The sequence below is a fragment of the Amblyraja radiata genome, chromosome 1 (genome assembly GCF_010909765.2).
Source record: "Amblyraja radiata isolate CabotCenter1 chromosome 1, sAmbRad1.1.pri, whole genome shotgun sequence".
Lineage (NCBI taxonomy): Eukaryota > Metazoa > Chordata > Chondrichthyes > Rajiformes > Rajidae > Amblyraja > Amblyraja radiata.
In genome coordinates this window covers 33,596,359-33,619,571 of record NC_045956.1, presented here as the reverse complement: position 1 = coordinate 33,619,571, position 23,213 = coordinate 33,596,359, and the positions used below count along the sequence as shown (strand labels likewise).

At 47.1% G+C, this 23,213-nt stretch overlaps 1 protein-coding gene across 1 annotated transcript in view; it reads left to right on the top strand.

Moving 5' to 3' along the window:
* The window catches only part of LOC116977701 (bifunctional methylenetetrahydrofolate dehydrogenase/cyclohydrolase, mitochondrial-like), a 54,821-nt gene that overhangs the window by 20,721 nt on the left and 10,887 nt on the right, over positions 1 to 23,213 (top strand). The window contains exon 9 of the mRNA XM_033028425.1: positions 11,602 to 11,694. Within this exon, the coding sequence (XP_032884316.1) occupies positions 11,602 to 11,694 (93 nt within the window). The remainder of the gene's footprint in view (positions 1 to 11,601; positions 11,695 to 23,213) is intronic.

Genomic DNA, 23,213 nt, shown 5'->3' with positions numbered 1-23,213 from the left:
GCTCTGTTTGATCAGTCCCTGGATAACGACAGAGACCTGGTCTGGAGCTGTGAGCATGCTGTCCAGTCGCAATAGGTGTAGTGACTGGACCCTCTGTGCAGATACAAGTGCCATCAACATGAGTGTTTTGAGCATAGATTGTTCCAGGTTGAGGGATCTGGCTGGTGGCCATCCCCTGAGGTATGTCAGGACCACACTGACATCCCATGTATGGGTGTACCTTGGTCTAGGGGGTTAGATACCCTTCATTAGTTTGACCACCAGCGGGTGGGTCCCCATGGCCTGTTGTCCTGGAGCTGGTTTTAAATAGACAGGCAGGGCACTTCTAGCTGTGTTGATGGCTCTGTAGCTGAGTCCTTCATCGTGGTGAAGGTTCGCCAGGAATTCCAGTACATTGGTAACTGTAGCGGTTGAGTAGGTGGTCCCTGTATCCAAGCAGTACTTCTCCCATTTCTTGATGCTGGACAAGTGCTGTTTTTTAGTGGATGTTCGGAGAAATGCTAACATGGTGTCGACGGTTTGTTCTGATAATCCCAGTCCCAGAAGTGGTTTGTGCAGAATCTGCAACCCAGGAGTTTGATTTTTTTCCATGGCACGGGTGGCTTGTGCCCGACACTGGGTGTTAATAACTCTGGGTCACTGGGGAATACCATCAGAGTTTCAACAACCATGTCATGGAGTTTTGGGAACCATGGCTGTGTAGGCCAGTCGGGTACTATCAAAATACATGAAGCAGAGTCCATTTGTATTGTGCGTAGTCCCCAACTGATGAGGCAGAAGGGAGGAAATGCATAGAAGAAGAATTTCCCCAATCCAGCGCGAACGCATCTACCGCTGCTGCCTCAGGGTCTGGTTCCCAAGCGACATACATAGGTACCTGGTGATTTAGCCTTGATGCAAATAAATCGATATCTGGCGTGCCATATTGCTTGATAACTTTTGCAAATTTTTTGGGGTTTAACATCCATTCGATGTTGTCATTAAATTTACGTGACCTGGTGTCTGCCACTGTATTTAGCTTACCTGGCAGGTAAGTTACTGATAGCCAAATATGTCTTTCGACACACCATTGCCAAATTGTGTTGACCAACTTGTTGCATGATACCGATTTTATGCCGCCCATATGGTTAATGTAGGCCACCACCGTAGTATTATCTATTTGGAACCGTACATGCAAGTGATGCATATTTGTGCATATGCTTTTAAACCATAAAAGTCACCCAACATCTGTAGATAATTAATGCCCAGTGTAAGTGGTAACGATGACTCTGGGTTAGTCCATCTACTACTTGTTAGTGATGATAATGGGTTGAAATTATGCCAAACGTTTTTTGCCCACCACTGTAGTTATGATATTGCTTCAGTGGGTAACTTCATGACACGATCATAATGACCTGTATGTCGTTTTGGTGCCTGCACCTTTGCTCTTTGTAAGTTTTGACAGTGCAAAGGTCCGAATTGTGTAGCCGGAAATGCTGCTACCATTTTCCCAATTACTCTGTTACTTGTCGAATAGTTGGGAGTACGTGGACCATTAAATTGTTGCATGATTGTGCCAATTCAACTGTTTTGTCTCTTGGCAATGTTACAGTCACGTAGACTGAATTAATTGTGAAGCCCAAGTAGTCCATGATTGTGGATGGCTTCAACTTAGATTTATCTGGATGTAAGACAATCCCAGGGTTTCGAATAACTGTTTGGTAGCTGATACAGCTAACATAGTCAATTCCATGGTCTTGCCTATTTTTTTAAGATATCATCAAGATATGCCATGACAATATGTTTTTGTCTTGTGAATATTGCCAGAGCTGGTTTTAGTATCCTGGTGAATAATCTTGGGCTGATGTGACCCTTGGGTAACGCTTTAAACTGCCATAGCTGCCCCATCCAGGTAAATTTCAGGTATCTGCGATGATCCTTGTGAATGGTACTAAATAGTAAACATCTTTAAGATCAATGCTTGCCATGAAGTATCCTTTGGAAATTAGTTGTTTGGCAGTAACAACCGTTTCCATTTTGAAATGTATATACTTAACAAACATATTTAGTGAAGTTAAGTCAATGATGATGCGACATCCACCATCTTTTTGGGTTTAGTGACGAATATTTGATACGAATTCCAAGGGTTCATGTTTCCCATGATACCCTTTGTAATTAGTCTCACCAGTTCAGTTTGTCCCTCTCGTTTCTTTAACGGAGAGGGAAAATACCCTCTGGGGTAAATGTTGAACTGGTGGCAATTTTTCTAGTATGAATTGTAATAGACTCCCGTGCTTCTTAAAACAGGTGTAATCTCCCCCCTGTTAGTATTAAGCCCCTATTTTCTATACGTTGGTAGGAACCAGACCCACCTACCTCCATGGTTATGGGTATTCTTCTGTTTCCTGCCGGTCCAACGAGTCTTGCACGTTGTCTGACGTGGCGGTGATGTTGGGGGGTGGCGCATTTTCCATGGGGCCTGCTCTGGGCCCTGGCCTGAAAGGCTTACGGGATTGGCATGCAGGCCCCGAGCTTTCACCAGTACCATGAGGTAGACCCTCCTGGTGGACGCGTTAGAGGTACTGCTGACTGGTTTACGTGTGGTGCTCATTCCAGACCCTGCCCTCTTGCGCCGATATTTTGGACACTTCGTCCAGTTTTTTAGGCTTGGTTTGTTAACTTAGCCAGACAGCAGGATCTGTGGTTGTGAGGTTGGCGTCCTCACAGTCCTGTAAATTTTTTGAGTTGAGGGCAGGTTTTATAACTTCCTGAGAAGTTGCTGGAGCACTGCGAACAGTAGGGTCAGGTGTTTTGCCATACTACCCTGACCCTCTGGAAAGAGCATGCGAAAATGATAACCGACGTCAGGGATATCAAATTCATTTTATGATATTTGGGTTTTTAAAAGCGATGCTCAATGTACCCCCCAATAACGGTGGGCACTTTGAGTAAATGCAATTTAGGGGAGGCGTGATGAAATCCAACACCTCATGACTACTTGTCTTGGAGAGGTTTTTTGAAAAGAACAGGTAGTAAGCTGGCCGTCAGTTGAGACTGAAAAGCCATCTCGCTAGTGGTGGAGCCACATAGCGGCCACACCCAGCAGCTCTTCCTGATCCTGTACCTCAAGCATACTCCCGATGTTGTTCAGCCAGTGACCCCTCTTCTTGACCAGCCCAGCTCTGGTTCCCATCAATCCCTCGACAAGGGAGATGGCCAATGCTGTTAGGCACTGGAGTGGGAGTGCTAGCTCCCTTGGCGGACTTGCCCCTGCTCCTGAGGCAAGTCTCGCTGGAGTTTTTAGCTCCATGACCTTCCTCTGGCTTGGAGAAACAGACACTCTTGTTTCTTGTTTGAAGTGCTGATCCCATCTTCCGTGTCTGTCTCCAGCCTGAGGTTGGTCCTGACCTTGCTGTTAGAGGCTGTCTGCCGTTTTCGGGCGGCATTTCAGCGGTTCTCGGGCGGCGAGTCTCCTTGTCGGGAGTCTGCAGGGGTGCCGGCCGGTTTTTAAATTTCCCTCCAGTCCGCTGCTGTTGGTCAGACAGCTGTTTTAGCGGACTGGGCATCAGCGCAGCACCCGTGTCTGTGGACTGCAGCGTGTGCGGTCCCGTTGCCGCCTCTCCCCCCTCCACTGTCGGCTCCTTCCCTGGAGTCGAACGGGGGCCGCTTCCCTCTGCTGCTTTGCTCCCCCTGGAGCAAAAACAAACGCAAAGTCACTAGTTTAAGCTGAAGGTAAGTACTTACGTAACGTTCCTTTCCTTCAGGCTCGTAGCGGGAACGCCTGACTCCCGCCTGCCGCTGTTGCACTGCTGGCGTTAATACCGCGCATGCGTGCTGAGCGGGTTCTTCACGGAATCCCTCACGTGACTCCGAAGTAAAATTAGCTACCCTCCAATCCACAGGAACTGATCCTGAGTCTATAGAACATTGGAAAATTATCACCAATGCATCCACGATTTCTAGAGCCACTTCCTTAAGTACCCTGGGATGCAGACCATCAGGCCCTGGGGATTTATCAGCCTTCAGTCCCATCAGTCTATCCAACACCATTTCCTGCCTAATGTGGATTTCCTTCAGTTCCTCCGTCACCACAGATCCTCTGTCCACTACTATATCAGGAAGATTGTTTGTGTCCTACTTAGTGAAGACAGATCCAAAGTACCTGTTCAACTCATCTGCCATTTCCTTGTTCCCCATAATGAATTCACCTTTTTCGGTCTTCAAGGGTCCAACTTTAGTCTTAACTAATGTTTTTCCTCACATACCTAAAGAAGCTTTTACTATCCTGCTTTATATTCTTGGCTAGCTTACCTTCATACCTCATCTTTTCTCCCCTTATTGTCTTTTTGGTTATCTTCTGTTGTTTATTTAAACATTACCCATTCCTCTTGCTTCCCGCTCATCTTTGCTACGTTGTACTTCTTCGCTTTGATTTTTATACTGTCCCTGACGTCCCTTGTCAGCCATGGTCGTCCCTTTCTCCCCAGGGATGTCAGGGAGGGGGCGGGACCATTTAAAAGACATTTGGACAGTTACATGGATAGGGAATGGTTTGGAGGGATATGGGCCAAACACGAGCAGGTGGGACTAGTGTTGATGTTGGTCTGTGTGGGCAAGTTGGGCTGAAGGGCCAGTTTCCACACTGTGTGAATCGATAACTATGATCGGGTGGGTGAGAGCAATAGGGCCTGAGGGATCACTGTCATCACAACTATGCAGGGTGCTGCCCTGAGTGGGGAGAGGAGGGGGTGAGTGGTAGCGGGTGGAGAAAGTGACACAGTCTACAGATGAAAAGGAGCAAAAAAGATGCCAGATATGAGACGAGGATGAGTGGTATGTAAAGCTGGAGGGAGGCACGGTGGTGCAGCGGTAGAGTTGCTGCCTCACATCGCCAGAGACCGAGTTCGATCCTGACCACGGGTGCTGTCTGTACGGAGTTTGCACGTTCTCCCCGTGACCGCGTGGGTTTTCTCTGGGTCTCCTCAAAGAAGGCCCACTGAGTCCGCGCCGACCAGTGATCGATCACCCTGCACACAGGTGCTTCCTACAGAAACCAATGAACCTACAAACCTGCACGTCTTTGGGACGTGGGAGGAAACCGAAGCACCCGGAGAAAACTCACGCGGTCACAGGGAGAACGTACAAACTCCGCACAGACAGCGCCCGTAGTCAGGATTTGAACCCGGGTCTCTGGCGCTGTGAGGCAGCAACTCTACTGCTGCACCACCCAGAATGGTGTGCTTGGGGTCTGAAGTAAATGGACTTGGGGGCATTGGTTTTGTCTTTTTGCACTATTATTGTTTGATTTTATATGCAATATATGCGTGGTGTATATGTGTGTGTATATATATATTGATGTGTATATATATATATATGCACACACACGCACTGAACTTTTTTTTCTTGTTTATTGTATTGTTTACATTGTTTACTATGTTTACATTTAGTTTAGTTTAGCGATACTGCGCGGAAACAGGCCTTTGGCCCACCAAATTCTTACCGACCAGTAATCCCCGCACATTAACACTATCCTACACACACTAGGGACCACGTATATTTATACCAAGCCAATTTACCTACAAGCCTGTACGTCTTTGGAATCATAAGTGATAGGAGCCGAATTAGGCCATTCGGTCCATCAAGTCTACTGCATCATTCGATCATGGCTGATCTCCCTTTCCCTCTCAACCCCATCCTTCTGCCTTCTCCCCATAACCTCTGATACCCGTACTAATCAAGAATCTATCTATCTCTGCCTTAAAAATATCCACTAAATTGGCCTCCACAGCCATCAGTGGCAAAGAATTCCACAGATTCACACCCTATGACTGATGAAATTCCTCCTCATCTCTTTCCAAAAGAATGTGCTTTGATTCCGAGGCTGTGACCTGTAGTCCTAGTCTCTCCCACTAGTGGAAACATCCTCTCTACATCCACTCTATCCAAGCTTTTCACTAATCGGTACGTTTCAATGAGATTCCCCCTCATTCTTCTAAACTCCAGTGAGTACAGGCCCAATACCATCAAACGCTCATCATATTCCTGTGATTATTCTTGTAAACCTCCTCTGGACCCTCTCCAGAGCCAGAACAGCCTCAGATATGGTGCCCAAAATTGCTCACAATATTCCAAATGTGGCCTCACCAGCGCCTTATAGAGCCTCAGCATTACATCCCAGTTTTTGTATACTAGCCCTCTCGAAATATATGCTAGCATTATGTTTATTTTCTTTATTACTGATTCGACTTGCAGATTAACTTTTGGGGAATACTGCACCAGCACACCCAAGTCCCTTTGCACCTCTGATTTCTGGATTCTTTCCCCATTTAGAAAATAGTCTACGCCTGTATTCCTATGACCAAAATGCATGACTCCACACTTTGCTACACTATATTCCATCTACCACTTCTCTACCCACTCTCCCAACCTATCCAAGTCCTTTTGCAGAGTCCCTGCTTTCTCTACACTACCTGCCTCTCCACCTATTTTCGTATCATCCGTAAACATGGCCACAAAGCCTTCAATCCCCTCGTCCAAATCATTAATATACAACATGAAGAGTAGCGGCCCCAGCACCGACCCCTGCAGAACTCCACTAGTCACTGGCAGCCAAGCAGAAAAAGCTCCCTTTATTGCCACTCTTTGTCTTCTGCCATCCAGCCAACCTGCTATCCATGCTAGTATCTGTCCTTTGATACCGTGGGCTCTCATCTTCTTTAGCAGCCTCACGTGTGGCACCTTATCAAAGGCTTTCTGAAATACTAGGTATACAACATCTACTGACTCTCCCTTGTCTGTCCTGCTATTTACTTCTTCAAAGAATTCAAGCAAATTTGTCAAGCGAGATCTCCCCTTCACAAAGCCATGCTGACTTTGGCTTATTTTATCATGAACTTCTAAGTACTCCGTAATCTCATCCTTTATAATGGGCTCTAAAATCTTACCAACCACTGAAGTCCGACTAACTGGCCTATAGTTCCCGCTATTCTGCTTTGCTCCCTTTTTGTGCAGCGGGGTAATATTGGCAATTTTACAATCATCTGGGACTACTCCTGACTCTAGTGATTCTTGAAATATCACAGTCAGTGCCTCCACAATCTCTAAAGCCACCTCTTTCAGAACCCTAGGGTGCAGTCCATCCGGTCCAGGTGACTTATCCACCTTCAGCCCTTTCAGCTTCCCTGGTAATCGCCACTCCACTAACTTCCACCCCTGACTCTTGAATTTCAGACACGTTGCTGGTGTCTTCCACTGTGAAGACTGATGCAAAAAAGTTATTCAACTCTTCTGCCATTTCTTTATTCCCCATTATCACTTCTCCTACATCAATCTCCAGCGGTCCAACGTCCACTCTTGCCTCTTACTTGCTCTTTATATAACTGAAGAAACTCTTGCCATCCTCTTTTATATTATTGGCTAGCTTACCTTCATATTTCATCTATTCTCCCCGTATTGCAGGGTTATTTTAGTTACTTTCTGTTGTTCTTTAAAAGCTTCCCAATCCTCTGGCCTCCCACTCATCTTTGCAATGTTATACGCCTTTTCTTTTCGTTTTATACCGTACTTGACTTCCCTTGTCAGCCACGGTCGACTCTTTCTCCCCCTAGAATCTTTCTTCTTCTTTGGAATGAAAAGATCCTGCATCTTCCAGATTATTCCCAGAAATTCCTGCCATTGCTTTTCCACCGTCATCCCTGCTAGGGTCCCTTTCCAGTCAACGTTTTGAAGATGTGACCAAAATGGTCGATGAGGGCAGAGCTGTAGATGTTGTGTACATGGACATTTGTAAGGCGTTTGAAAAGGTGCCGCATGGTAGGCTGCTCTGGAAGGTTAGATCACATGGGATCCAAGGAGAGATAGCTGAATGGATAACAAATTGGCTCCATGGAAGGAAGCAGAGGGTGATGGTGGAAGGTTGTTTCTCAGAATGGAGGCCTGTGACTAGTGGTGTGCCTCAGGGTTCTGTGCTGGGCCCATTACTGTTTGTCATCTACATCAATGATTTGGATGAGAACATACAGGGCAAGATTAGCAAGTTTGCTGATGATTTTAAAGTTAGTGATTTTCCAGATAGTGAAGATGGTTGTGAACGATTGCAGTAGGATCTGGATCGATTGGCCAGGTGGGCGGAGGAATGGTTGATGGAATTTAATACAGAGAAGTGTGAGGTGTTGCATTTTGGGACGTCGTACAAGGGCAGGACCTACACAGTAAATGGTAGGCCTCTGGGTAGTGTTGTAGAGCAGAGGGATCTAGGAGTACAGGTGCATGGTCCCTTGAAGGTCGAGTCGCAGGTAGATAGGGTGGTTAAACAGGCTTTTGGCACTTTGGCCTTCATCAGTCAGTATTGAGTATAGAAGTTGGGAGGTCATGTTGCAGTTGTATAAGACATTGGTGAGACCGCATTTAGAATATTTAGAGGTTGAGTTGGCTGGGTCTCTACTCCATGGAGTGCAGGAGGATAAGGGGTAATCTTATAGAGATGTATAAGATCATGAGAGGAATAGATTGGGTAGATGCACAGAGTCTTTTGCCCAGAGTAGGTGAATTGAGGACCAGAGGACATAGGTTTAAGGTGAAGGGGAAAAGATTGGATAGGAATCTGAGAGGCAACATTTTCACACAAAGGGTAGTGGGTGTATGGAACAAGCTGCCAGAGGAGGTAGTTGGGGCTGGGACTATCCCATCTTTTAATAAACAGTTAGACAGACAGGTATATGGATAGGACAGGTTTGGAGGGATATGGACCAAGCGCAGGCAAGTGGGACTAGTGCAGCTGGGACATTGTTGGCCAGTGTGGACGTTGGGCAGAAGGGCCTGTTTCACACTGTATCACTCTATAACGAGGACTTTGGCCAGATCCTCCCTCATGCCTCTGTAGTCCCCTTTGCCCAACTGCAATACCGACACGTCCGATTTCACCTTCTTCCTCTCAAATTGCAGATTAAAACTCATCATGTTGTGCCCCCTACCTCCTAGTGGTTCATTTAACTTGAGTTCCCTTATCAAATCCAGTACCTCCGAATGTGGGAGGAAACCGAATATCTCGGAGAAAACCCACGCAGGTCACGGGGAGAATGTACAAACTCCATACAGACAGCACCCGTAGTCGGGATGGAACCCGGGTCCCTAACTGTGGGTCTATTCTGCTGCAAGTAAGAATGTCTTTGTTCTATCTGGGACACTTGACAATAAAACACTCTTGACTCTTAACTAGAGCCTGTCCGGAACTGTGACTAACTGCTCCACAAGCTCTCAGGAATGATGGGGTGGGCAGACAGTACAGCAGGTCGTAGGGAGAATGCACAGCCTGGAATTCAGGAATGCGATGGGAAGTTGGATTCGTGTGCGGACAAGGGGAAGGAAGGAAGTATTTTGGCACTGATGCTGCCGTGTGTGGTTCCTCCCTCCTGAGCCGCAGCCAGCAAACACCCACTGCAGCACAGGTCCTGTCCTGTATCACCGCTCTTTCATCAGCACCAGTCCAAAGAATGTCATGCATTCCAAGAAACCTTCTTTGAATGTATGATGAGCGTTTGGCGGCACTGGGCCTGTACTCACTGGAACTTAGAAGGATGAGGGTGAACCGCATTGAAACTTAGCGAATAGTGAAAGGCCTGGATAGAGTGGATGTGGAGAGGATGTTTCCACTAGTGGGAGAATCTAGGATCAGAAGGCATAGCCTCAGAATAAAAGAATATACCTTTAGAAAGGAGATGAGGAATTTCTTTAGAGTGGTGAATCTGTGGAGTTCTTTGCCACAGACGGCTGTGGAGGCCAATGGATATTTGTAAGGCAGAGATTGATAGATTTGTAAGTGTGTCAGGGGTTATGGGGAGAAGGCAGGAGAATTGTGTTAGGAGGGAGAGATAGATCAGCCATGATTGAATGGTGGAATAGACGATGGTCGAATGGCCTAATTCTGCTCCTATCAATTATGAAATTTTGGTCAAAACTCAAATACTGGAGGAAGTCAGTGGGTCAGTCAGCATCTGTATGGTGCAGCGGTAGAGTTGCTGCCTCACAGCGCCAGAGACCTGGGTTCCATCCTGACTACGGGTGCTGTCTGTATGGAGTTTGTACGACCTCCCTGTGACTGCGTTGGTTTTCCGTGAGTGCTCCGGTTTCCTCCCACACTGGACTCAGTTGGCTGAAGGCCTATTTCTGTGCTGTATAGAGTCATAGAGTGATACAGTGTGAAAACAGGCCCTTCAGCCCAGCTTGCCCACACCGGCCAACATGTCCCAGCTACACTAGTTCCACCTGCCTGCGTTTGGTCCATATCCCTCCAAACCTGTCCTACCCATGTACCTGTCTAACTGTTTCTTACACATTGGGATAGTCCCAGCCTCAACTGCCTCCTCTGGCAGCTTGTTCCATTCACCCACTTATGTGAAAAAGTTACCCCTCAGATTCCTATTAAATCTTTTCCTTTTCACCTTAAACCTATGTCCTCTGGTCCTCGATTCCCCAACTCTAGACTGTGCATCTATCCAATCTATTCCTCTCATGATTTTGTACACCTCTATATGATCACCCCTCATCCTCCTGCGCTCCAAGGAATAGAGTCCCAGCCTACACAACCTCTCCCCATACATAGCTCACTGTACCCTTTCCAGCTTGACAACATCTTTCCTATAACACAGTGCCCAGAATTGAACACAATATTCTAAATGCGGTCTCACCAACGTCTTATACAACTGCAACATGACCTCCCAACTTCTATACTCAATACTCTGACTGATGAAGGCCAAAGTGCCAAATGCCTTTTTGGCCACCTTATCTACCTGCGACTCGGCCTTCAAGGAACCATGCACCTGTACTCCTAGATCCCTCTGCTCTACAACACTACCCAGAGGCCTACCATTTACTGTGTAGGTCCTGCCCTTGTTCAACATCCCAAAATGCAACACCTCACACTTCTCTGTATTAGATTCCATCAGCCATTCCTCCGCACAGCTGGCCAATCGATCCAGATCCTGCTACAATCGTTCACAACCATCTTCACTATCTGCAAAACCACTCACTTTTGTATCATCAGCAAACTTGCTAATCTTGCCCTGTATGTTCTCATCCAAATCATTGATGTAGATGACAAACAGTAACGGGCCCAGCACTGAACCCTGAGGTACACCACTAGTCACAGGCATCTAGTCTGAGAAGCAACCTTCCACCATCACCCTCTGCTTCCTTCCATGGAGCCAATTTTCCATCTCTAAACTAAACTAAAGTAGTTTGTTTGGGGAGTAACTCAGCGGGTCAGGCAGCATCTCTGGGGAAAAGAAATAGGTGACGTTTCGGGTCGAGACTCTTCTTCACACTCTCAGTCTGAAGAAGGGTCTCAACCCAAAATGTCGCCCATTCCTTCTCTCCAGAGATGCTGCCTGTCGCTGAGTTACTCCAGCACTTTATGTCTATTGTCAGTGTAAACCAGCATCTGCAGTTGCTTCTTACACTTCTGCTACATACATAGTTTATTTTGGGTGCTGTTGGTCTTTTGCGGGGGGGGGGGGGGGAGGGGGGTTAACCGTGCTGCCCGAGGGTGGGGTGGGGGGAGGTACTAAGCGAGTGTGTGGAGTATGGAGTGGAGTGTTTGGTCTGGCTGTTGTTTGTTGCTTGCAGGTGATGCCACCGTGACCATCACCCACAGGTTCACCCCCAAGGAGCAGCTGATGGCTCACACACTGTTGGCAGATATCGTCATTGTGGCCGCAGGTAAGTCCACGCAAGCCCTGACAGGCTGCTCCCATCATATCTCCGCCACGTCCGATCTAATCTCTTCCTTTCATTAACTCTTTACACAAGAGTCTCAGGCACGTTGCCTGTGCTGCAAGCTTGCAGGTTGGTTAGGCTGGCACTGCGTTTGAGTGTTTGGGTCAGCCATTCAGAACGGAGACGAGGAAACACTTTTTCTCACAGAGAGTTGTGAGTCTGTGGAATTCTCTGCCTCAGAGGGCGGTGGAGGTCGGTTCTCTGGAAACTTTCAAGAGAGAGGTAGATAGGGCTCTTAAAGATAGCGGAGTCAGGGGATATGGGGAGAAGGCAGGAACAGGATTGTGGATGATCAGCCATGATCACATTGAATGATGGCGCTGGCTCAAAGGGCTGAATGGCCTACTCCTGCACCTATTGTCTATGCTGTCCACAGTGCACAGATAGGGGATAAATGTTCAGTGCAAGTTCGAGGATCCGCAAAATGTGTAACCCGAGGAAGGAATGTAAGTGGGAGGGGACAGGGAGGGGGGTGGGATTGAAGGGAGAAATGGGTGCGCATTCAGGAGGGACACAAGGAAGAGAGGGGGGAAGGGGGCTAGTTGGGTGAGGGGGTGTTTGTACGTTAGTTGTCTAAAATTGTAGACGGCGTGGGTTTTCTCCAGGATCAGTTCCCTCCCACGCTACAAAGATGTGCAGGATGGTAGGTTGATTGGCTTCCATAAATGTGTATTGACCCTGGTGTGTGTACGAGAGTGTTAGTGTGCGGGGATCGCTGGTCAGCGCGAACTTGGTGAGCCAAGGGCCTGTTTCTGTGCTGTATCGCTGAACTAAACTAAACTAAAGATGTTGCCGACCCGCTGAGTTACTCCAGCACTCTGTGTCCATGTTCTCCAGAGATGCTGCCTGACCCGCTGAGTTACTCCAGCACTCTGTGTCCATGTTCTCCAGAGATGCTGCCTGACCCGCTGAGTTACTCCAGCACTCTGTAGAATTCAATGTTTAGGCTGAGCATTTGCCTTGGTCTTGTGGCTTGTCCTGTGTTGGGTCGGGTACTTTTCGGCGCCGCCGTTTCGGGGTGTTAGGGTTAGGGTTTCGGGGTGTTAGGGTTAGGGTTTCGGGGTGTTAGGGTTAGGGTTTCGGGGCGTTAGGGTTAGGGTTAGGGTTTCGAGGTGTTAGGGTTAGGGTTTCGGGGTGTTAGGGTTATGGTTAGGGTTCTGATGAGTACAGATATTATAAACGGAGGCGCCGAAACAGCTGTGCCGAAAAGTACCCGACCCTGTTGGTTAACGTGGAGTCAGTAAACACTGTTGCTGTGTACAATGTTGTTAAAACAGACTTGCGTGCCCCAGTTAGCTGGTGGTGAACCACAAATGAATGGAGGGTTACTCAGCAAGACTATCACCATACATAATCACAATCCCCCGGTTAGCGCAGAATGTACACAACAGCCCACTGAGTCTAGATGCAAGATGCATCATTTTGCGGCCACTGTACAGTCCCATTGCAGCCGTTGCCTCCATTCCGGTCGTCCCGCGAACCGTCGTCTCTCTCCTCCCACGGCCCCCTTCACCCCTAGTTCACCGGGGGAGGGGTCTCCCACAGCCCACCTTGAGGGGACGGAGGGTGAGACCCTCATCGGGCCCTTTGTTCAACGTCCGACCAAATCAACGTTCTTACTATCTGCTAAATTCACCATTTATCTTAAATATACAATTTCTGGACATATTTGTTCAAATTCAAGTTTATTGCCATATCGACAAGTAAAAGCAGCTTCCCAGGTACATAGACTCCATGACTCTATGACTAACCTGAATGCGATCGACAACATGACATAGGCTCAGCCTACACACAAAACATCGATTGTATCTATGTATGTATTGTTGATCGATGTACCACTGTTCGCAGCACGTTAGTACCCGCACCAATGTAAAGCACTTTGGTCAACAAGAGTTGTTTTTAAATGTGCTATAGAAATAAAATGGACTTGACTTGATTATATACAAATTTTACTTCGGAGTCACGTGAGTGACTACGTGAAGAACCCCGCCAGGACGCATGCGTGTCATATCGCTACACGCATTGCAACAAGTCACAGCAGAGGGAACGACGTTCCCCTTAGCGGCAGAATTTAAAAGCCAGGAACAGCAGGTAAGGAGACTCTGCGTTCTTTCCACTTACTTCACATGTGGAGGCATGGACAGATCCACGAGAAACAAGAAGGCTGCGAAAAAGCTGGCGGGGGAGAACCGCGGAGTTGCGGGCAGCCAGCAGCAGCCAACGGCACACCAATCTCCCGTAATGGGAACAGCTGTGCCCGACTTCGCTCCCGCACTGGCCAAATCAACACCACGGCCGGGCGGTAAAGCGAAGCAAAAAACAGACAGAGTCGTTGACTCCGATGAGACCGACTTTGAACAGCCACGAGCGGCCAGTGCCCGTGAGCATTGGGGCCGGTTGGAGCGGCTTCAGGAGCAGCCGCGAGCGGCCAGTGCCCGTGAGCATTGGAGCCGGTTGGAGCGGCTTGAGGAACAGGAGCAGCCGCGAGCGGCCAGTGCCCGTGAGCATTGGAGCCGGTTGGAGCGGCTTGAGGGACAGGAGCAGCCGCAAGCGGCCAGTGCCCGAGAGCATTGGAGCCGGTTGGAGCGGCTTGAGGAACAGGAGCAGCCGCGAGTGGCCAGTGCCCGAGAGCATAGGAGCCAGTTGGAGCGGCTGTTGGAGCAAATACTCCAAAGTGGCAGGCTCCGGGAGAGGGAGCCTAGTCACAGTGGGCAGCTAGTAAGTCCTACAGCAGTACCTCTTGTAGGGCTGCACAGTGTTTCTCCCTCATCAGAGGGGAGTACGGGGGGTCAATTCTGGGCTGACCCTGAAGAGGGGTGCAGAACATACCCCTTGTGCACATGGGGTGCAAGAAAACCTATTGGATATGGTGTCCCAGTTCATTCAACCCGACCAAACTGGCCAAAACCTGGAGCCTAAAATAGCTGCAAGTATCGACTACATGTCATTCAACCAGCTACAAGGACAGGCATTATTGGACACCACAGCAAGACACTTACCACCAGGGAACTGCAAATCACTAAATATTCCCAGTGTCAACCAGTGTATTTGGAAACATGTCGGAGCATCAATCAGAGCCAGGGACTTGAAACTACAAAAAGTTCTGAAAGTCCTAACAGCGGGAATTACGGCTTTCGCATGCACATTAAACGAACAAGACATGACACAAGATCACCATGATGCACTGGCTTTATTTTGCAACTCCCAATACGTGTTAAATAGTATTAGGAAGAGTGCCATCCAACCGGCTTTAGACCCCAAATTTGCAGGCCTGTGCAAACCTGGAACCTCCAAACCACCAATATTACTATTTGGAGGTGACTTATCCAAACAGGTAAAAGAACTTGACGAAGAGGCTAAAACCCTGGGGCTCTTTAAAGCAACGTCCAAAAACTACTTTGGCCAGAAACAGCACCCCTACAGTCGGCCAAGACAAACTGGTGAAAGCTCGAAGGCCAGGAACACTCAACATCGGTCTTTTTTAGGCCATGGCCCAGACCGGCCTTCCTGGAAAATGCGCAAACCCTCAACACCGACCCAACTACAGACCCAGACACCGGCGCCTCAACGTCCACGGAGGATGCCGAAAAAGTAACAAACCTACCACTGGTAACCATGGAGGTAGGTGGGTCTGGTTCTTTACGAATTTAAGGGAGCATGGAGGTTGGTGGGAGATTACACTTCTATCTGGATGCATGGAATAAGTTAACTACCGAAACTTATATTTTAAGCAGTATCCAGGGTTATACCATAGAATTTATACAAAAACATAACCCTCCAGTTCAGCATGTACCGAACCGAATGTTCGTGCTTACAGGCAAAGAAAAATCAAAAGCACATGCTGAACTACAGCGGCTTTATAAAAAAGGAGTAATTGAGAAAACCCAACACGAATCACAGGAATTCGTGTCCAATATCTTTATCAAAAACAAGAAAGATGGTGGTTGCCGCATCATCATAGATTTGACTAATTTGAATACTTTCGTACAATATATTCATTTCAAGATGGAAACCTTTGTTACTGCTAAGCAATTGATTTCCAAAGGTTACTACATGTCAAGCATCGATTTAAAAGATGCTTACTATACAGTACCCATAAGAGGTGACCACAGATATCATTTAAAATTCAACTGGATGGGTCAGCTCTGGCAGTACAGGGCACTACCTAATGGCCTAACATTAGCCCCCGGACTGTTCACTAAAATTTTGAAACCAGCCCTAGCGTTTCTGCGGAAACAGAAACACATGGTAATGGCATATCTAGATGACATACTTATTGTGGGCAAAACTTTGGAATTGGCTAAACAAATGGTAACAGCCACAAAACAATTATTTGAAAAACTGGGGTTTATCATTCATCCAGTTAAATCTAAATTAACGCCTTCAACCACAATGGATTATCTGGGGTTCACCATTAACTCAGTTCACATGTCAGTGACTTTGCCGAAAGAAAAGGTTACAGCCTTAATAGAGGCTTGCAGCAATATCATTGACATCACTAAACCATCCATCAGACTGGTAGCAAGAATAATTGGCAAAATAGTGGCTGCGTTTCCAGCCACACAATTTGGACCTTTACATTATCGAAATTTACAGAGGGCTAAAATACGAGCACTCAAAATTAATGGTGGTCATTTTGACAGACCAATGAAGCTACCAACAGAGGCCATAATGGAACTAAAATGGTGGAAAGATAACATTAGGCATTGTTCCAATCCAATCATTATCAGCAACCCGTCTATGGTACTACAAACTGATGCCAGTGCACTTGGTTGGGGTGCTACCAATTCCATCTTCAGCTGTGGAGGGAGATGGAATGCACAGGAGGCATCATTATTACAAACACTGGGCATAAACTACCTGGAAATGTTAAGTGCATTCCATGGCCTTAAGTCATATTGTTCTGGGTTATATCACCAGCATGTTAGACTATAAATTGACAACACCACCGTGGTAGCATATATCAACCATATGGGTGGAAACAAATCGACATCATGTGACAATCTGGCCAACACAATTTGGCAATGGTGTATCCAGAGAGATATTTGGATATCAGCTACCTACTTACCAGGTAAACTAAATTTAGTGGCAGACACCAGGTCACGCAAATTCAATGAAAACACTGAATGGATGTTGGATAAAAATGTATTTGCTGAAATTACAGCACGGTATGGAACACCAGATATCGATCTATTCGCATCCAGGCTCAATCACCAGTTATCAAATTATGTTTCATGGGAACCAGACCCTGGGGCAGCGGCAACAGATGCATTTTCGCTGCATTGGGGGAAATTGTTTATTTATGCATTCCCTCCTTTCTGCCTCATCAGTCAGGTATTAAGGAAAATACCGCAAGACTCTGCGTCTGGTATTTTGATAGTACCCGATTGGCCTACTCAACCATGGTTCCCGGTGATACTCGACATGGTATTAGAACCATGCATCACCATCCATCATAGACCTAATTTACTGGTTCATCCCGTAACAAGGGAAAGTCACCCATGTCATAATTATACAAACCTATTAATTTGTAGAGTTTGAAAGCACCTCTACTACACCTGGGACTGACGGACCGAACAGTGGATATTATTTCAGCGGCCCACAGACAGTCCACCAAAAAACAGTACTTGGTGTACATCAAGAAATGGGAAATGTACTGTCACAACAATAACATCACCCACAGATCTATGAACATCCCGTCTGTTCTGGAATTCCTGGCAAGCCTCCATTACGATGAGGGGCTCTGTTATAGTGCCATCAACTGCGCCAGAAGTGCTCTGTCAACATACCTGTGGCAAGGAACAGAGCGGCATTCTGTTGGGACACACCCCCTGGTAACCAAACTCATGAGGGGCATTTTTTATGTTAATCCCCCAAGAACCAGGTACTTCCAAATATGGGATGTGAGCATTGTACTGACCATGTTAAGAAACTGGTCTCCAGCTACAGCTCTGTCCCTACAGAAACTGACTATGAAAACAGTCATGTTGATGGCCTTGGTCACGGCACAAAGGGTCCAGTCGCTACAGAAACTAAGGCTGGACAACATGACTATTTCATCTGGAAATTTAACTTTTCACATCAATGAATTAGTCAAACAGAACAAACAGGGGTCAGCAGGCCTAAAAATAGAATTCAGGGCCTACCCGACAGATGATCGTCTCTGTATTGTAACACACTTACTATTATATATGGAGTATACTAAGATCATCAGAGGCAAAGAAATGGCACTTTTAATCAGCTACAAACAGCCACACAAAAAAGTGACAGTCCAGACCATCTCGAGATGGCTAAAACAGGTCCTAATAAAGGCTGGAGTAGACACTAACATTTTTAAATCTCACTCCACCAGGGCTGCAGCTACATCGGCAGCTATGAAGTTGGATGTTCCTATGGACCAAATCCTCAAGACAGCAGGATGGTCAATGGAGAAAACTTTCCAACGATTTTATAACAAACCAGTAATTGAACCTGGAACATTTGCAGAAACAATTTTAAGTTCTGTAATATAATTTTACCCCATAAATAGGGGCTATAATTTGGTGTTAATAAATTTATCGTTGTTTTTTCAATATCGTATTGATGTCTAATGATGTTAACACTATTCTCCCCATAATCAAGGCAGATGTGATGCATGGACTCGTTTCCACGGCATGAAATCACAGAGCTTTAAAATCTTCACGTAGTCACTCACGTGACTCCGAAGTAAAATAGTAAGATTAAACGAGAATTTACCAGTTTGAAGTTTGATCGTTATTTTATGAGGAGTAACGTTGAGGGAATACGTGCCCTTCGCTCCCACCCTTGATCATATACTCAACTGGTATCTCTTCTCTAATCTTACTATGTTTAGTCATTACAGTTATCTGTGATTTCACACCGCTGCTTTGAAGAATGACACGCATGCGTCCTGGCGGGGTTCTTCACGTATTCCCTCAACGTTACTCCTCATAAAATAACGATCAAACTTCAAACTGGTAAGTTCTCATTTAATCTTACTATCATACGTCACATATCTGAAAGAAAGAAGGATGTGCAAAAAACAAAACACATTAGTGCAAAAACATAACTAGAAATGTAAAATAAATCCATGATGGAACAAGAAGTGAGCATTGTGTTCTGTTGTCAAGGTAGGATTGTTAGAATCACAGTCACAGTCGTACAGTGTGGAAACAGGCCCTTCATCCTAATACATACTTACATAAATACCCTTCATCCATGCCGACCAACATGCCCCATCTACACTAGTCCCACCTGTCTGTATTTGGCACGTATCCCTCTAAACCCGTCCTGTCCAGGCCCCTGTCCAAGTATCTGTTCGATGTTGTTATAATACCTGCCTCAGCTACCTCCTCTGGCAGTTGGTTCCACACACCCTCCCTGTGTCAAAACGTTGCCACTCAGGTTCTTTTAAATCTTTCCCCCCTCGGAGCGAGGTTTAAATGAGATGTGCGGGTCAATGTTTTTCCCCAGAGGGTGGTTGATGCCTGGAACGTGCTGCTGGTGGAGTACCAGCTGCTGGGGGTGGTGGTGGAGGCAGATACGATAGTGGCGTTTCGGAGTCATTGGAGAGGCACATGGATATGGAGGGAATGGAGGGATACGGATCACATTCCGGCAGAGGAGAGTTGGTCTGGCATCATGTTTGGCACAGACATTGTGGGTGACAGGGCCTGTACCTGTGCTGTACTGTTCTAGGTTCCATGTTACAGCCTTGACTCCTGCTTGCTGTGTTAGCTTCCCAGTGAACACGTCTCCTGCAGTGCATTCACGGGGTGTTGGGACACGTCAGCAGATGCAAGGCTTGGAAGTGATGTCAGTGGTGTGTTGCATCATCTGTAACCACGTTTGGCTGGGTGCCTGGGCTGTGGGGGTGGGGGAAGTGAGTATCACTCATAGAAACATAGAGACATAGAAAATAGGTGCAAGAGGAGGCCATCCGGCCGTTCGAGCCAGCAATGCCATTCATTGCGATCATGGCTGATCATCCCCAATCAATAACCTGTGCCTGCCTTCTCCCCATATCCCTTGATTCCACAAGCCCATAGAGCTCTATCTAACTCTCTTTTAAATCCATCCAGTGATTTGGCCTCCACTGCCCTCTGTGGCAGGGAATTCCACAAATTCACAACTCTCTGGGTGAAAAAGTTTTTTCTCACCTCAGTCTTAAATGGCTTCCCCTTTATTCTAAGACTGTGGCCCTGGTTCTGGACTCGCCCAACATTGGGAACATTTTTCCTGCATCTAGCTTGTCCAGTTCGATTTATAAGTATTTATAAGATGCCCCCTCATCCTTCTAAACTCCACTCATTGGCCACCGACAGAGAGAGGCTTGGAGAGAGACACCTCGAGCGCTGTGTGTCACAGAGTCTCACTGTCTCTACCACCCAGCGATCTCAAGCCCCTTCTGTTGCCCTGAGGGAGTCCTGGAGTCAGACAGCACGGAAACAGGCCCTTCAGCCCATCTGGTCCATGGCGACCAAGATGCCCCATCTATGATGATTTTTTATTGTCACGTGTACCTAGCTAGGTGCAGTAAAATTCTTCGTTTTTGCATGCAAAGCACACTAAAGAGTAGCCATAAGGGAGCCGGCAATGTTACAAGAAGTACTCATCCCTTCACCCCCACCCACACCAGGTCCCCCTTTGTTCTCAGCATCGTGGCCCATACACCTCAGCCCCACTCTGACCTCAAGATTCCGACCCCAGCCCGACCTCGAGACTAGTCCCACCGCAAGAAATTGCGGAGAGTTGTGGACACAGCCCAGACCATCACACAAACCAACCTCCCTTCCATTGACTCCATCTACACATCACGCTGCCTCGGCAAGGCCAGCAGCATCATCAAGGACCAGTCTCAATCCGGTCACTCCCTCTTCTCCCCTCTCCCATCAGGCACGAGGTACAGAAGTGTGAAAACGGACAGCTCCAGATTCAGGGACAGTTTCTTCCCAGCTGTTATCAGGCAACTAAACCATCCTATCACCAACTAGAGAACGGTCCTGACCTCCCATCTACCTCATTGGAGACCCTCGGAATATCTTTAATCGGACTGTATTTTGCACTAAACGTTATTCCCTATATCCTGTATCTGTACACTGTGGACAGCTTGATTGTAATCATGTGTAGTCTTTCCAATGACTGGATAGCACGCAACAAAAAAGCTTTTCACTGCACCTCGGTGCACCGTCCATGACAATAAACTAAACTAAATTAAACTAAATACATCTGCCCACATTTGCCCATATCCCTCTAAACCTGTCGTATCCATGTACCTGCCCAAGTGTCTGTTAAATGTTGTTACATTACCTGCCTCAACTACCACCTCTGGCAGCTCATTCCGTACACCCACCACCCACTGTGTGGAAAAGTTATCCCAGTCGGGTTCCTTTTAAATCTTTCTCCTCAAACGTTAAACCTAAGTCCTCCTTCCCCATCTCTGGGTAAAATAGTAGGCTCACCCCATCAAATCCCCCAATGATTTTGTAGTTCACCCCTAACAATAAAGTCCTGGCCTGCCCAACATCTCCACATAGCTCACGCCTTCAAGTCCTGGTGACTTCCCCATAAATTCTCTCTGCACTCTACATCAGTTTAACAACATCATTCCCATATCAGAGTGACCAAAACTCTCAATACTCTCCAAATGCAGCCTCGCCAATGTTCTGTACAACTGCAATACAACGTCCCAACTTCCATACTTAATATGTTGTTCAAGAAGGAACTGCAGATGCTGGAAGATCGAAGGTACACAAAATTGCTGGAGAAACTCAGCGGGTGCAGCAGCATCTATGGAGCGAAGGAAATAGGCGACGTTTCGGGTCTGAAGAAGGGTTTCGGCCCGAAACGTCGCCTATTTCCTTCGCTCCATAGATGCTGCTGCACCCGCTGAGTTTCTCCAGCAATTTTGTGTACCTTCCATACTTAATAACCTGACTGATGAAGGCCAATATATCAAAAGCCACCTTTACTGCACTCTCTACGCTTGATGCCACTTTCAAGGAACCATGCACCTGTACTCCTCGATCCCTCTGCTCTACACACTCTCCGGAGCCCTGCCATTCACTGTGTAGGTCCTGCCCATGTTAGACTTCCCAAAATGCAACACCTCGCACTTAATTACAGGCCATCAACTATTCCTCAGCCCACTTGCCCAGCTGATCAAGATCCTGCTGTAATTTTTCCCAGCCATCTTCACTGTCTTTCCCACCACCAAAGTCGGGCTAACTGCTCTGTAATTCCCCGTTTTCTCTCTCGCTCCTTTCTTGAAAAGTGGGATAACATTAGCTATCCTCCGATCCACAGGAACTGATCCTGAATCTATTGAACATTGGAAAATGATCACCAATGCGTCCACTATTTCTAGAGCCAACTCCCTGAGGACCCTGGGTTGCAGACCCTCAGGCCCAGGGGATTTATCATCCTTCAGTCCCATTAGCCTATCCAATACTATTTCTCGCCTCATGAAAATTTCTTTCAGTTCCTCTACCCCCTGTCCTCCAGTACATCGTTACAGGTGGGGAACCTTCTTCAGACTGATTCTAGGAGGGGGGGCGAGGGGTGAAACTGGAGGCAAGAAAAGACCAGGACAAATGTGGGCCAACAACTGATGACTCCTGGCAGGGAGGTTCCCTGATACGCTGATTGTTGGTTAGGGACGATGTGATCCCAAGGGAGATACATCGTTGTGAACTGTGGAACTGGTGGACTAACTGTTAGTGGAGGAAGGGGGGAGGGGGTTGGGTGGAGGAAAGTGAGGGGAGTACAGGGGGGATATGGTGGGAGGGAGAAGTTTTTAGAAGTCATCTAAAATTGGAGAATTCAATGTCCATACCGCTGGGGTGCGAGCTACCCAATGTGAGATGAGATATGAGATGCTGTTCCTCCAGTTTGTGTGTGGGTCTCACTCTGGCAATGGAGGAGGCCCAGGACAGAAAGGTCAGTGTGGGAATGGGAAGGGGAGATCCAACAGGCCTTGGCAGACCGAGCACCAGTGTTCAGTGAAAGGGTTGCTGAGTCTGCGCTTTGTTTCAACAATGCACAGGAGAAAGCTGTTTCTAGTCACCTTTCACGCCTGGCCTTGATGGCCAGCTGCAGCTGGGGCTGTGAAAATGGGACCAAAACCTGGCGCCTCTTGTGTGTGGACTCAGTGGGCTGTTTCTATGCATTCTGTACTTAATCAGGGATTGTACTTATGTATGGCAATTATCTAACTGATCTGTATGCAAAAGAAATTTCACAAGATAATAAGGAACCGTTGAACTATTGAACCTATTGTGCTTATAAAATACTTTTAGACTTTACTTTAGACTTTAGAAATACAGGCCCTTCGGACCACCGAGTCCACACCGACCAGCGACCCTCCCCCACCGTACACTAGTTCTATACTACACATGAGGAACAATTTACAGAATTAACTCACAAACCTGCACATTTTCAGAGTGTGGGAGGAAACCAGAGCA